The sequence below is a fragment of the Maylandia zebra genome, linkage group LG20, assembly GCF_041146795.1.
Source record: "Maylandia zebra isolate NMK-2024a linkage group LG20, Mzebra_GT3a, whole genome shotgun sequence".
Lineage (NCBI taxonomy): Eukaryota > Metazoa > Chordata > Actinopteri > Cichliformes > Cichlidae > Maylandia > Maylandia zebra.
The window spans coordinates 26,377,650-26,393,137 of record NC_135186.1 but is presented as its reverse complement, the minus strand read 5'-3'; the positions used below and the strand labels follow the sequence as shown (position 1 = coordinate 26,393,137).

At 37.8% G+C, this 15,488-nt stretch overlaps 1 protein-coding gene across 2 annotated transcripts; it reads left to right on the top strand.

Annotated features, from left to right (window-relative positions):
- The first annotated feature begins 6,136 nt into the window (after positions 1–6,136).
- prim1 (DNA primase subunit 1) lies at positions 6,137–14,618 on the top strand. Of its 2 annotated transcripts, XM_076878453.1 has the most exons (13): positions 6,142–6,390; positions 7,655–7,812; positions 7,895–8,001; positions 8,087–8,160; positions 8,256–8,392; positions 11,368–11,426; positions 11,777–11,888; positions 12,007–12,096; positions 12,181–12,313; positions 12,856–12,925; positions 13,007–13,119; positions 14,124–14,222; positions 14,326–14,618. In XM_076878453.1, the coding sequence occupies exons 1-13, from the start codon at positions 6,282–6,284 to the stop codon at positions 14,343–14,345; spliced, it is 1,281 nt and encodes a 426-aa protein (XP_076734568.1). In that variant the 5' UTR covers positions 6,142–6,281; the 3' UTR covers positions 14,346–14,618. The 2 variants fall into 2 exon arrangements, with proteins under 2 accessions (XP_076734569.1, XP_076734568.1); XM_076878454.1 differs by lacking the exon at positions 14,326–14,618 and having other exon boundaries at positions 6,137–6,390; positions 13,007–13,228.
- The last annotated feature ends 870 nt before the right edge of the window (positions 14,619–15,488 follow it).

The following is a 15,488-nucleotide window of genomic DNA, read 5'->3' as shown; positions in this document are numbered from 1 at the left end:
CTTTTTTCTATGCTCTTTCTATCTAACATTCACACACATTCATATGTCAATAGATGCATCGGAGAGCAACTTGGGTTTATTTAGCATGCACACTGGAACAGACCACCTGAGCTACAGCCACCCCAAAAAGCTTATTCACAGCTCCGTTTGCCTGTTTGATTCTGAAACATTGATGGCTTTCCCAACTGCCTCTTTAGATTCAATGATACTTATCAAGCGTATGTGCTCATGGCTTTTTAAAAAAAAAAACTATTTTAAAAATGTTTTCTAAAGGCTCAAAATACTCCAAACTGTGTTTTAGTCATTTTCATGCCTCTTGAAGTCAATATCAAGCATCCAACAGTGGATTTTGGAACTTTAAGTCAGGATAACAAATACAGTGTATAACTCATGACATGCAGTTAAACCTCAGAACTGAAAATATTTGCATTGGAGTTCTAAATTTTCTACTATTTCTTGTTAAAGGCTATTGGAGACTTTTCACAGAAGCATTATAAAATGTTAAAGAAGTCTGATGGGAGCAGAAAGAAACAAAAAGCCCCTCTGTGGCCAAATGACCTCTAAAGTTCACTAATTATTTCAGATATGATTTATTTAACCTGTTAAAACAAAGATTAAAAATTTCTATTTTAAAGCAGGTTTATGTGCAAAGTTACTTCTGGGCACGCAGGTGAATTTAGGTTATAGGGGCATCCAGCAGTTAATCCAGATGTTTTTGTGCCCAGCCAATCCAGTATTTCTAGAAATAAACAGATTAAAGACAGTATTATACGGTGAGCTCTGCTAAGCAGATTTTTATTACCTTTGGGCAAACCCAGGCAAGCTATTTCCCCCTTTTCCTGGTTATTGTCAAAAGTAAACAGCTCCGTGACTCATGGTTAACAGACAGAAATGAGAGTGGTATCTATTTGGTCACCAAATTCCCAAATTAACAGGGCAAATAAGCGTCAGCAGTGCTAAATTACGGTATCTCTTTAAGTAAACACAAAACCCTTCCAGTGACAGTAAATCCACAAGTTTAAGGGGATTTTCATTGTCTTTTGTTTTCTTCCTGGAAAACTTCATGCATCTCTGGCTATGACTCTAATTTTGTTCACAGCTAATAAAAACAGATACTCGTAGGGAAATATTTGCCAACTTTGCTGGAAAATGTGATTCATGTAAATCAACTGCTGTGCAAATTCCTCTTCTGTCAGGCGGTTTTTGTAGGTGCATCCAGGAGTCATCAAAAGCACCTCATCTGTTATACGAGTGGTGTCAGTGAGGGTTTTGTGTGCAGTGTAACAACAAAGTCAGCAATGAGCGCAAGAAAAGACCAGAGAAAATAAAGCATACCCATACACATACACAAGTTTTATTCTCCCCCTTAAACCTTGCCATACCTAAGGTCAAAGGTCATTTTGTCATGAAAAGGCTCAACTAAAATGGTTCAAAGTGTAGGATCACATACAAATAAAGCTACTCTGAATCTGGTGATGTATACGTAGCCTGAAAGACTCTGTTAATTGAATTCATGTGTCACAGTCATGTAAGGATGCAGTTATTTTCACACAAAACATATGAGTGACTGCATGTGTGCACGTGTTTGTGTAACATACAGTGTGCAGCATACAGGGCAAAGTGCTGCCTGCTAAATCAAACAAATGACAGTTGGTTTCATCAGTCTGGACAAAAACAGATAATTCGAGAGTGTCAGCTGTGTGGCAGAGAGGAAATGGAGCATGGTGCGGTGTGCACAACATAAATGCAGAGGGCTTTTTACGAGAATAATGTAATGTGAGAAACTTTGAATGGACCAGAAGCTGCAACCTGACAGAGAAACCACGCAAATGTCTCCTATTGTCTTGCTTCTGTTTATACACTCTGTTACCTCACTTCCTCAAGCTCTATTTCTCCCTACTAGCGTCCTAACTGTATCTTAGTGTGAAACACCCTGCATACTACAAACACTTTGGTGGACTGTTTGTTTTAAACGAGTTTTCAGGAATTTTTGAATGACTCAATCGCGAGGTCAGCCTCCTCAGATTAACATTTCCCCATTTGTGAAATCTGTGAAAAGCCAACAGTGACTGTTTGAAGTTTCTGTGAAACTCAACATTTTATGACTATGTTGTTACTATTCTCTCCAGAATTACATCATTTTATTTAGACTCAAGTAAAACCTCATTAAAGAGTAGCAAAATAGGGGTGGTACTTGCTGTTTATGTACATAAACAGAAGATAAAGATGTAACCAAGTGTATGTTTATGTACAGCAAATTGTATTTACAACCATCTATTACCTAAAGAATAAATGTATTACTACACACTGTTCGCCTACATTAAGGTTATAAAGAAAAATTGGTATCCAAGATTTTGTACATCGAATATAATGTAGTAAAAATAAACTTAACTTTCATTTTAAACTTGTTTTGGGGTGATTGTTTCTTTGTTGTAGCAATCTTGAGTTGAGCATGTGGGTTGTGCCCATGAAAAACTTGCCAAATCTTCTCTGTCATTGCAAGACATCTTATTTTGCTTTAACTCACTTAGCCTGGTTCTGCCAAAGGTTTTTCCTTCTCATTGTCACCAAGTGCTTGCTCACCGGGAGACGTCTGATTGTTGGAGTTTCTCTGTATTATTAGGGTCTTTACCTTACAATAAAAAGCGGCTTGAGGTAACTGCCTTTGGGGTTTAACACTAGATGTATTGAATTTAATTGAATTGAATTGAACTGAATTGACTTGAATTGAATTGAATTGAATTTTGGTGTCATTTATTGGATTAGTTGATTAATGTCTGAAGAAACAGGACATTGGCAATTTAACAATTGATTCATTGATTGATTCATTTAACAAACAGAAGCCAGCATCTTATTCTCTGACCAACACAATCACATTGGCTGACTTACAACAAATGCTGGTTGAAGACTGAGATGCCATCCCACAGCAGTGTGTAGCCAAGCTGTTGACCAGCATGTGGAAGGAGATGCGCCAGGCTATTGTAGGTGTGAATGGTTCTTTCCCATCCTACTGAGTCCTCTGTTTGCTAAATTAATCAATTATTACATTTCCAATATGAGTCTATGTCCAATCATCCAGGTAAGGAAATCCCCCCCCCCAAAAAAAGATTTTGGATGAAGTCTTTTCAGTGGGAGAAATGTTTCGTCACTCATCCAAGCGACTTCTTCCGTCTTTATAAATAGTACATTTGCATAATGACTGACACTAGCACCACTGATTGGCAATGGGCCATGAGGTCAGTTTCGTGGTAATTAATTTGCCAGTTGTCATGACCATTGATCAATGACCATTCCAATATGTCTTGTCTTTTTATGATAAAATCATCAAATCACGTTTGGCTTAGCAGTCTATAAAAGGCATCAGGTTTCACCTGTTACCAGTCATTTTAGTCTGTCTCAAGCCTCCTGCCTTAATCGAGTCGGTAGAAGCCATTCTCATATTAACACACGGTATATGTAAACATACGTAAACATATGTATGCAGATACAAACAGACCACGATTAAAATCAAGACAAGCAAGCAGTGGAATCCAAAAATGAAAACAATTAGCTCTCATACCTCCTGTGGTAAGGTTACTGTGTCTTTGGACATGCATTTTTGCGTCACTGCAGACTGGTTTTAGGGTTTCTACTAGCCTGTTTCACCAGGTTTTCCTGATGAAAGGTGACAGTGACACACTTTGGCCATCTAAAGACACAGTGACTTTTAAATCATCGCAAAACTACGACTCCTCATGTACAGCAAACACAATGACCTTTGGTGCTGGCCAGTGGGCTCCGTGGACACCTGACAGCAGTCTGACCTACATTCAACAGCTGAAAGTTGTATCTTCACTCCGTGTTTTGCCTTATCTAACTTGCCCCACTGACATTTAGCATTGTGTCTGGTTGCTATGTGTTACAGTATGTGTCTTCGCGTATGATGAGCCACTGGAGAGCTTAAATAGAACAACTCACAGAAATGCTCGATATTGCAAACTCCTGAATGTAAATGTGCATTAATTTGCTACTCTAATATACGGTAGAATTGTGGATAAAAGCAACAGAAGGCATTAATCCCAAATCTGATTCAAATGATTTCTAGAAATTGATTCAAAAGGGGGGAAAATGCATCGCATCCAATATGCCTTGCAGTGAAAAAAAATTTGCATAATTCAAGTAAGATGAGGTTGAGAGCTCTTGCATTATGCAAATCAGGGTATGAGTGGTATATTAGCATAAAGTGCAGTCATAAAAGGAAATGTATTGGCATTACTTGTCTATCAGTTGCTCTTGGGTGTGGCACATTTCACTGAAGCTGGTTCATTACTATCAATCTAGAGTGTAGGTATTACACGTTTCTGTAGTTGGCTCGCTCAGCATTTACATGTGTGTGTGAAAGTGGAGAGGGAGATTAAATGTAGTGCATATGAAGATGTTTTCCCTTGAAATATTTCCTGTATATTAGAAGTTACAAGTTACTGTTATGTCTTCAGTGGGGAAGGATGATTTTGAAGGTTTGTTGTTTGGTCTGAAATAAAAACAGAGTGTCAGATGTACAGAGATTCAAGTCTGGGGATGAGATGGAATGAACAATATTACAGAGCCAGACATATTTAAAGTACAACACTGCAAATAGAGAGTGTTGTTTCACATTAGAAGTACAACAGCTGACAAGGGCTCTTGTGGCTGCACACCTCTCAACCTTCACTGTGAGCAGCACCACTTCAGTCAGGAGGTGTTTGATGCACCACAGTGAAAGCTGAAACACTAATAGTGCAGCAAGCCAGACTGATGGGCAGGACAGAAAGAGGCTCCATGCCTGACACTTTTTGTCTTGAAAGCGCATGTGGCCTTTTCAAATGTCAAGCAAAGGGTGGATTTGACTGAAGAGTAAAAATGGCATGAATCAATCAATTAACACGAAAAAGAGCTGAATTAAGCTGCTGTTTGTCCTTGTTTAGCTCATTTGGATCCCGTATTTGGCACCATTTCATCCATGCTTCACTGAAAACTGTGGAAGTGTCCTCTGTTCTTTCCTGAGTGTTTACTGCTCATACTAAAGATGCAAGAAACAGAATAACTGAGTGTTTTAGTACAACTGATCTGCCAGGATGATGAAAACTACTAAAAGAAAACAAATTTCCTGAAATGTGGATTAATGTGGGAAAGTTCAAATTATTGTCATGAGACTGTACTGCCCTCTAGGGATGTACAGCACAAAGTGCAGCTTAGGAAAAATTGAATTGATAGTATTAAATCAATTCAATCCCCCCCCTCCCCCATTTTCGTTTGTTTGCTTTCAGTTTCTAATTAGTTGTTTGTTTTGTCCTATGCCCCATCATGTCGCATCTCAGACTCCAGTCTTTTTGTTTCCTTTGCTCAGGCCCCCAGGCCCAGAAGCATAAACCATCATGAAACCATTTCAGCTGTGTTGGTGCAAATGAAAGGGACATTTGTATCAATGCTGGGTCTCCCAACATCCACTGAAGGATGTAAGGGCCTGATGCTATGCCACACAGCAAACCTTGCAGCGTGTCTGCATGTTCTAACCTGGAAGAGCGTGTCACATGTGTGACTTGAATGGGCTGCAGGTACCATCTCATGCTACTGGTAGTATCAAGGACAAAAGCAAAAAGCAAAACTGGAGGAGGGATGAAGTGAGAGCAATGGTTGGATGGATTTACAATAATATAGTAATTTATGGAGCTACTTTACCAAAAACCACTTTATTGTATTATATTCTGTGCTCTTTGTTTTTTGTTTTCATGTTTACTCATTGAGCTACTTTATTTTTTAAATAATTAATTTATAATGTTTACCACAGCTTTTTTATTTTGTCATATTGTATTTTGTAGTTATTGCTGCCAAACGACTACATGTCCCATGAACCTCTCTTCATTGGCGTCACGTCCGCCTTTTGTAAGCTTCTAGGACTAATATTACAAGGTTAAGTAAAACCATAAGAAAGAAAGAAGGAAAGCCATTGTCAGTGTTATAGAAACGTTTCGATGCAGCAATAGTTTAAAAAATTCTGATTACCCTGGATGATTTTGTCCTCGTTGATTTTTTATGGCCTAAAAGGGAAACGGGTGACGGAAAATATATTTTTTGCCTTTCAACTTCCGGGTTGTGGTGATGTCACTGTGCCAACCTTGTGTCATTGGTTTTGTCCGTTGCTTGAGAGTTTTCCCGCGCTACCCTCGGTGTAAAACAACACAGTGAGCTGTCACAGTGTAGCTAGCGTCTTGACAATATTTTACCGTATCTTTACATCCAAAGCTAATTTTTGCTACCATATTATGCCATCATCAGACTATGATCCGGCTTCTCTGCCGGACCTTTTACCGCTGTACTACCGGCGGCTTTTCCCATTCTCCCAGTATTACCGCTGGCTGAGCTACGGAGGAGGTGAGTACACAGGCATGGAAACCTAGCATAAATGCGGCTAAATAACTGTGGATGTTGATCTGTGTTGTGTTATGTAGGAAGCTACGTGTTTTGTTAGGCACTAAAATGGTAGAATTATTCTGGATTTGACTTTCTTCCAACTTAAGTAAGTCATCCTATTCAACCATTCTAGCTTGATATTAACGCCTCTACATTCATCAGTAAAAAGTAAAATGATTTTGTATTTATGTATCCCTATGAATCTATAGTAATGCTGTTATTTAACAGGGATGCTGAAATTCTGGTCAGATACTCGTGTTTAAAATAAGCCTCTAGCCAGTTATGAAACAAATGTTTGTTTTGTTCGAAGTGTTTTAAAATAATTCACGTTTTCAGCAAGTTATCATTTATCCAGCATAAACATTGCATTAGACACACGGCTGATCTGCAGAAAAATGTGAGCATTCATCACTTTTATTGATTTTTATGCCATTTAACACCAGAGTGGATCCTCTTCCTCCATAATACCCTGTCCCTGACATCCTCCTCTGTCACACCAGCCCTCTGCATGTCCTCCTTCAGTACATCTACGAAGCTGCACAGTGGTCTTCCTCTTTTCCTCCTGCTTGTCACCTCCATATTCAAAATCCTTTTCCCAGTACATTCACTGTCCCTTCTGTGCATACGTCCATCTCGGCTCTCTTTGTCTCCTGGTCACTCTCAATAAAAACCTGAGAATCTTCATCTCTGCCACCTCTGGATCAACCTCCTTACTTTTTGACAGTGCCCCTGTCTCCAATTCATACAACAGATCTCACTACCATTTAGCAGACCTTCCCTTTCACTCTTGCTGCTATCCTTCTGTCACTTCCATGCCGGCACTCTCTTCTTGACCTCTGTTGTGCACTAGCCATTATTGTAACTGCAGATGTATAAATATATCCACCTTTACTACCGCTCCTCCTTGCAGCTTCACTGTTACACCTGTCTCCCTCTCATTCACAGACATTTATTTTGTATTACATCTACTGACTTGGATGGATGCAGTACTGTACCCTAATTTCCTTCGGGATTAATAAAGTATTCTGATTCTGATTCTGTAACATTTGCTTATAAATGAAACCGTAAAAGTGCAGTTCACAATTTAGCCAGGATCCACTGCTCTGTGATGCTGACATGTAAAACTATTAAGAGTTAGACAAAGAGTTAAAAATGCCCAAATACAGGACTAATGTGTGTGTGTCTTGTTGTGTTATTTGTTTTTGTTTTTCTTGTACAATCTCAGTGCAGAAAAACTACTTTCAAAATCGCGAGTTCTCGTTTACCCTGAAAGATGACATCTATGTACGCTACCAGTCGTTCAGCATGCAGAATGAGCTGGAGAAAGAAATGCAGAAGATGAACCCCTACAAGATCGACGTGGGAGCAGTGTACAGCCACAGGGTAATTTTCCACACCTTACAGAGTTTGTGCATCACAGCAGACATATGTATGGAGTATGTTTGTCTCCCTTTGTTGCCCACAGCCAAGTCAACACAACACTGTGAAGTCGGGGACCTTCCAGGCTCTGGAGAAGGAGCTTGTGTTTGATATCGATATGACAGATTATGATGACGTCCGAAGCTGCTGCAGGTAGGTGAATTATGTATTTATTTCCTGTCGCAGAATATCCTGACCGTTTCATCGCCCACATAACACTTTAAAACTGTCATTTTAGTGCTGCTGACATCTGCTCCAAGTGCTGGACCTTAATGACCATCGCCATCCGTATCCTGGATAGAGCTCTTCAAGGTTTGGTCATCACAGATTCAGTGCCAGGTGACAGCTTGTGTGGATTTTTGTTGAAATTCTCATCAAGCATGTGCTGGTTTTTGTGTTACTTCCAGATGACTTTGGTTTCCAGCACCGTCTGTGGGTTTATTCTGGCAGAAGAGGAGTACATTGTTGGGTGTGTGATGAAGCTGCCCGGAAACTGTCTGTAGCAGCACGCTCTGCTGTGACAGAATACCTCAGCCTGGTCAAGGTACGAGTACTTCAACTTTTAATAGAAGTCCTTTGTAAGTACTTTCTACTTCCAAACCTAATCAATTCAAGTTTTTTGTTTCTTTTTTTAGAAACTGTAATTAACAGATGTTATTGGATATAACCACAGTGGACAGGTTGGGATTGCTAAAACATAATTTGAATGTAACGCAGTTAGAGAAAAGTCAGTCAATTGATGCATTGCTCATAAACCACCAAAAGCTACTTTTCCTGCCAGACCAAATAAGACTACTATAATAAGGTGAACTATGATTATTATAATTAAACAAAGTGTCGCACCTACATTACAATGTGCTTCATGTGGATTCATAGAACAGACCACACAACAGCTAGAACAGCATGTGATAGACAGACATGAAGTACAAATATTAAGACTCTTAAAACAAAATAAAAAGGGCATTATTAAAAAGAGACTAATACCAGGGTTCGTACGGGTACTTGAAATCCTCGAAAATGCTTGAATTTTAATATTGTCTTTTCAAGGTTTGAAAAGTGCTTGAATTTCAGATGTGGTGCTTAAAAGTGCTTGAAACTGTATTTCATTCACCACAAATAACTATCTGACTGAATAGTTTTCTTATCAGATAGAGAAAGAAAATGAGTCGCAAATTCTAAAAGCAAAATTTCTCCGACTGAGCTGCGTAGCACCTCTGCATGTCAGTCTGTTTCAATGTGTGACCCGCCCCTCGGGGGTGCGTGCGCTAACATGCCTGGAGATTGCCGTTTTAATGAGTGTTTGATGGAAATGACAATGGTAGACTTTGCGCTCTCGAGTCACATGATAGGTGAGTCCTAGTAAATCATTTTTGAGAATGTGTACATAACACGTGCAAATTTTTAAAACTATTATTATTTTGCTAGCTATCAAACTTGCTGAAGAAATGATTGAAATGCACTGAATGTGATGGGTGCACGGCGGATGATCTGATATTGTCGTGTTGGTGTTGTTCCCAGATCATCATGAAAATGTTGTTCCAGGTTCAACATTGCAAGTGACCGATCACATTGTTGTGACGTTATTCTTTTGCGCGCCAAGCCATTCGTGCATTTATGAAATTCCAATGTTGCAAGGACAATATCAGTTTTGCTTACCGTTTATTAAAGGGTTAGGGTCAGGGTCCGTTGATCGGCGGACAGAGGCGGTTTCTCGCAGCTTAAGTACAGTTTTTTGTTTTACGGCGGTTTTTCCCGAAGTTGCAAAAGTATGACGTCACAACATTCTGATTGGTCATTTGCAATGTTGAGCCTGGAACAACATTTAGTATGATGATCTGTGAACAACACCAACACGACGATATCCGATCGTGCTAGTACGGCAGCGCTATTATAGCAGTTAGTTATGACATGGTGATTTATAGAATATGCTGTGAATTTGGCTAACATTACTTAGCAGTAGCAGTAATGTAAGTTACTTCACTCAAGTAAAAGCTTTAAACATTAGTCCGATACTTAACTAGCCAACTTAAGGCTTAAAGAAATAATGGTAATAAGAGGGACTGATCTACATGGGCACAAAGAATAGCCTCTTTTTTGTGCTACCCAAGTTCCCTCGCTTTCATTCAAAATCTGATTATTGTTATAAATTATAAATGGCTTCAAGCTCAGTGGGGCTCATTATAATTGTACCTAATAATATCACAGATGATAGACTAAATAAATAGATTTTAGGTAGATGCTTGTGCATTCTTAAAGTCTTATATGTTGAATCGAACTATGTCATCTGTTCAAAGCCTCTCCCAGTCAGTGCTCCATGCCTGTCTTATTGTAAATGGTGTTATTAGCACAAACAATTTAAAGGTGATCATTTATGACTTTTACAGTAATACAGACAATGTAGTTAAACAACTTAAAGTTGGTTTTGTTGGGAATTAACTTTAACCTGTTAGGCCCTCAGGGGTTTTCTGAGCTTTCTGCTCGAAAATGAAATGACCAAAATAAATTGAGTATTTCTCTGCTGTTACAGAGTCTGTGTAAATAGTCTTGGTATCAAAAATAAAGGTAACACTTGTGAGATGTCATCAGACGTGTAAATATTACTGCAGATGTTACTATGTCAACGTCGCTGTGACTCAAACATAGAAAAATTTGATTTTTTTTATATCCCTCGCCTAATTTTTAGAAGTATTTTATAGCATGTAACACCTTTGAAAATATGCTTTGGTTCACATTTAACTCTAGAAAATCATAAATCAAAATATGGATATTACCTGTCCAGATTCATGGTGACGTAACTGCTCTAAAATGTTTGGTGTTTGTAGAAATGGTTTATATGAGATTTTAGTTGAGATTCAGAGGTTTCTGTGGACACTACTCTTGTCGGCACTTATATTTCTGACCTCGTGTTATAACAGATTAAAGGTAATCTTCCTTTTGCCCCCATTTTTGGGGGCGTGGGTGATTAACTAGTTAAAAACAAACAAACATCTGTCTCCTATTTTTTTGTGCCACATACTAAAGAAGAGTCAATATCTGATGAGAAGACTTATTAATTTGGCCTTGCTGTGTATTATTGTGGTGTTTGGCGCAGTTTTCTTGTTTTATGGGATTGATGTTTTTTTTCTTTTCAAGTGGAGAATATCTCTAACAAGTTGATTTGTTCACATTTGTAAATCTTAATTTTTAAGAGAAATGCGTTTTTTGAGTTTGTACCCTAAATGCTAAGTGAAACATGCATTCTTTTTATGGGTAATGTGCTGGAAAAGCTTGAAAGTGGACCTTGAAAGTGCTTAAAAAGTGCTTGAATTTGACCCTGAGAAATGTGGATGAACTCTGTAATATGGTACTTATTGAGTTAAAAGATGTGACTGTTTTCCTTACATCTGCACAGTCTTAAGACTCTGATTTGATTGTTAATCAGACTGTTGTCTTGTCTTGTTTCATGAGCAGCATATTAGTGAAATGTATCTTCCTCAAATGGCCTGCAATGTTTGATTTTAAAAATGTGATGTTTTGTAGGGTGGTGATGAAACCATAAAGAAAGTAGTGCTGACTGAACCAATTCACCCTTTTATCAGGTAACTGTTTGATACATTTTGGTGTTTGTCTTTTATAGTCTGTGTCTGTGTTCCAGTAAGATTGTACCCATTTATTTTTCAGTATTTCTCTTGCTTTGTCTCTCTTTCATCAACACAATCTCTGGGCATCATTTTTAATTAGGACCATTTTTGTAAGCAGTGACACACTGTGTTCTTGTTTGCCTTGTGAATTTGCTAATTACTTTCACTGAGACAGCTGTCCTGGATTTCTGTGCTTGGGTGCAGTTGTGAGCACAGTGATCACCATGCCTGCATACAGGGATCACTGGTTACACACACTTGGGTACAGTGCACTCTGTGCTTTTTAAAATTGTGATTCTTTTTCACAGCAAGTCTCTGGAAGTGGTAAAGGAATACTTTAGCCGATATGCACTACATGACCAGGACCTGATGGGAAGCAAGGAGTCTGTAGAAAAAGTGCTGGCACTCGTTCCTGAGGATATCCTTTTCTTAGTTTACCGCATATTTGCCGCATAAAGTAATTGATTGGACCTATAGACATTTGTTGGCAAAGAGTTCAAAGATCTTGTTGAAAGTGACTTGACTTTATATATTACATGCCAGAAGCTACCTACAGCAGGAGTTCGAAAAGGAGAAGAAGCCTGAGAAACGTTGGAAACTGATTAAGGAAGAGGCTTTAAGGAAACAGGTTGGTAACTTCGCTCACAGTTTTTACATTGTTTTACACATTAGAACAGAAGGGCTTATGGTCTTACAATCTGTCTCCTTGAAGAGCACTGCAAAGAAGGGCCAGTACTTTGAAAACGAAATCATGCTGCAGTATTGTTACCCACGGCTCGACGCCAACGTCAGCAAAGGTGTGAACCATCTGCTGAAGAGTCCTTTCAGTGTACACCCCAAAACAGGTGAGCATACTTTAAAGAGGCTTGTACTGGAAATGTCTGGGCCTTTGCTAAGAGTACATGCTAGTAATATTGTATCACACTTTTTGGGCAAAGGTGCTCCTTGGAGTCAAGAGTCATACTGTACATGTACATGATTGTAAACAAGAAGACAAAAATACAGTTACTTGCTTGTTTCCTATATTTTTGCATATTTGTCAGACTTAAATGTTTCAGATAATCAGATACATTTTGATATTAGACAAAGATAACCCAAGTAAATATAAAATTCTGTTTTTAAATGAATGAAAATAATAACATAAATAATAAAAGCTTACACTGGATTTATATAAAATATTGGCTTCTTCATTCTGTTAAATGATATTCTGTCATTCATATCAAGGTTTTTATTCCTGAAATGTCAGCTGTGTAATATTAAAGGCTTTTTATTGATATACCTCCAAACTCAGAGGACCTTGGATCTTTTTTCTTTGTCACCAGGTTGATTTAATCTGACTTAAGTATGAGTGTATAAAACTGTGTCCTCTCTCCCTCTCTCTGTCCAGGCCGCATTTCTGTTCCCATAGATGTCAGTGAATTAGACAAATTTGATCCCTTTTCTGTGCCCACGATCAGGTAACAATTTAATGTTTGGTGCTCTGTTGTCTGCAGCATGTGAGTGATCCTCATGAAGACTTTTGTTTTATCTTGTTGTAGTCTGATCTGTGAGGAGTTGGATCGGCCCAGGCCAGGCGAAGAGAAAGAGAAATTGGAGGATGCGAAGGAGAAGGCAGACGAGAAAGATGCAATAGAGAAGCGCAAGAGCAGAGGTGCTGGGGGAAAGAAAAATGCAAAGATCTACCTGAAACTTTTACCTAAAATACACCTGGACAGCACATAAAACTGAAATCTTCAGGCCTTTAAATGGGCTGACATAAGGTGTTTTGGGGGCTAGGGTCTTCTTAATGGCATGATGGTTTTTTCTGAGTGTAAAGATCATGTGATGTAAAATAATCATCGGCACTCTAAAAAAATGCTCGTTACACATAATTGGCTAAGACGTACAGGCCTAGTCACTAGTAAGCGATCCAAAAACTTTCAATTCCCCTGCAAAGTGGCACATGGTTGCTGAAGGTTGCTGGCTGTTGCTAGGCGAGATTGTTTGCAAAGGGCGTGCTTCATCCAAAATCTTATGATTGTTGTGGTTGCTATAAGATCACCTATTGTTTGCATAATTGCTTGCTGTTGCAGAATTATGAAATGCATCAAAAACAGCCAAAAGATGTTGAAGGACCAGATCAAGGGAAGAGCTAGTGGCATATGAAATGTTGTCATCTGGATAAAAATGTACATTTTGGGTAGCAAAGTTAATACTATTTATGTACATTTTGCCTTTAAATTAAAAGTTGTGCCTAACTGCTGTAACACAACATATCTCAAATGGTGGAACTTTTACTCTGAAGGTGATCATTCTCCATGTCTGGTTTACATCGCATTTTTCACAATTTCACTGCAAATAGTTGAGTGTAAGTGCAGACAAGTCGGTGTCTCCCATGTTAACTATACATGACTGCATAATCTTCTAGCAACCAAAGCAATTAAAAAGCAAACTTGTGACTAATTTCACTAGAAACTGCATTCAGTCACAACTTTTCAAAATCTATGTACACCTGAATGAATGACTGGTGCATTGGAGTATAAAGTTCCCCCCCAAAATTGGAACTTTATATAGTAACTTTATTGTTACTATATTCATATAGTGTAAATATTTAAACATATCTTTGATTTATCTGAGTGTTTCAGCTAATACTACTTTTACTACATTTCGTCTCAGATTACAAAAGAACCAGCCTGGCGAAGTACATAAAATACTTTGACCAGTTTCTGGATGGAATGGCTCGTTCATGGAAAGGAGAGCGTCTCAGAAACAGTGGTAGGTTTCTTTCTTTTTCTTTTTTTTTTTTTTTAATAGATTAAACAGAAAATTTACAGCAACTTTTAATCATTTTGCTTTTCTTCCTTTTTTTCTCCTTCAGATCTTCAGAAAGAATTCTGAACTGGATCATCAGAAGGTGACACCTCAGAACAACGTCCTGTTGGCTAATGTTGCTAATTATGCTTTGTGGTGTTTTTGGTGCCATTTTTCTACTACACATTAATTTCGCCAGAATCTGTTTTATTATGCTTTGTAATAAAAGACTCGCTGATAAAACATTTAATAAAATGCTTAATAAATCCCTGATTTTTTACCATAAAATTTCACAGTAAAGTTTTATTTGTCTAATTGTTGGCTGTATTTGTGATGAATAAATTCAGTATTTCTACTCTTGCAAACACTTTGTCTTCCTTTATTTAATTTTTTTTTTTTTTTAAAGGGTTTCTCACATGATTCACTTAATCCATTGAAGCTTAAAGATGAGGAGTCCTGTTGATGTGTAAGCAGGGACTCTGCCTCAAATCTGTAATATTCAGGTTATAGGCTTTAATGATAACATCTGTAACTATCTAGTCCATGTAATGAGAGTTTCAGCAGTTCCTGTGAGTCCATTCAATCTGAATGTTTACTGTTCCTTCCTAGCGAGTTACATGCATGAATTATACTGCAATGCGAGATTTAGGTATGTTATGATTTCTGTTTCATGTTCTAACATTATTTTACTACAACACATTTCTTTTCAAATTAATTTTCATCCTTCAAAAACTGAAACTCCATGGAAAATATGATTTTCCAGGTTTTTCTCTGTTTTGACATGTTATGTTTTTTCAAAATATGTATATTTTCAAATATATCTTTGCCTTCAGTTTTGGCAGGTGTTGGCCATTTTGTTTCTAACCAAGTTTTTTTTCTTCAAAAATCTATTACTTTAATCTCAAAAGTTTTTAATTTTTCCAGCACCTAAACACAGCCCTTCTATTTTTTTATTTTTATTTTTTTGCCTTCAGCTGCACCAATATGCCATAAAGGGATATTCTTTGTCCCATGGGGGACAATAAATAAATAAATGAAGACCCAAACATTTTTACTGTTGTAAAACTGTATAAGCCCAAAGCATTTTTTCTTCTTTTATTTTTCATTTTTTGAGACCTGACAATCTGAGGGAATATTTGGGTATTTGTGACTTAAATTTATTGATTTAATTTCAGAGAATAGAATTCTTTCCTCTTTCACTATAGTACTATTGGAAATGTTATTACATTA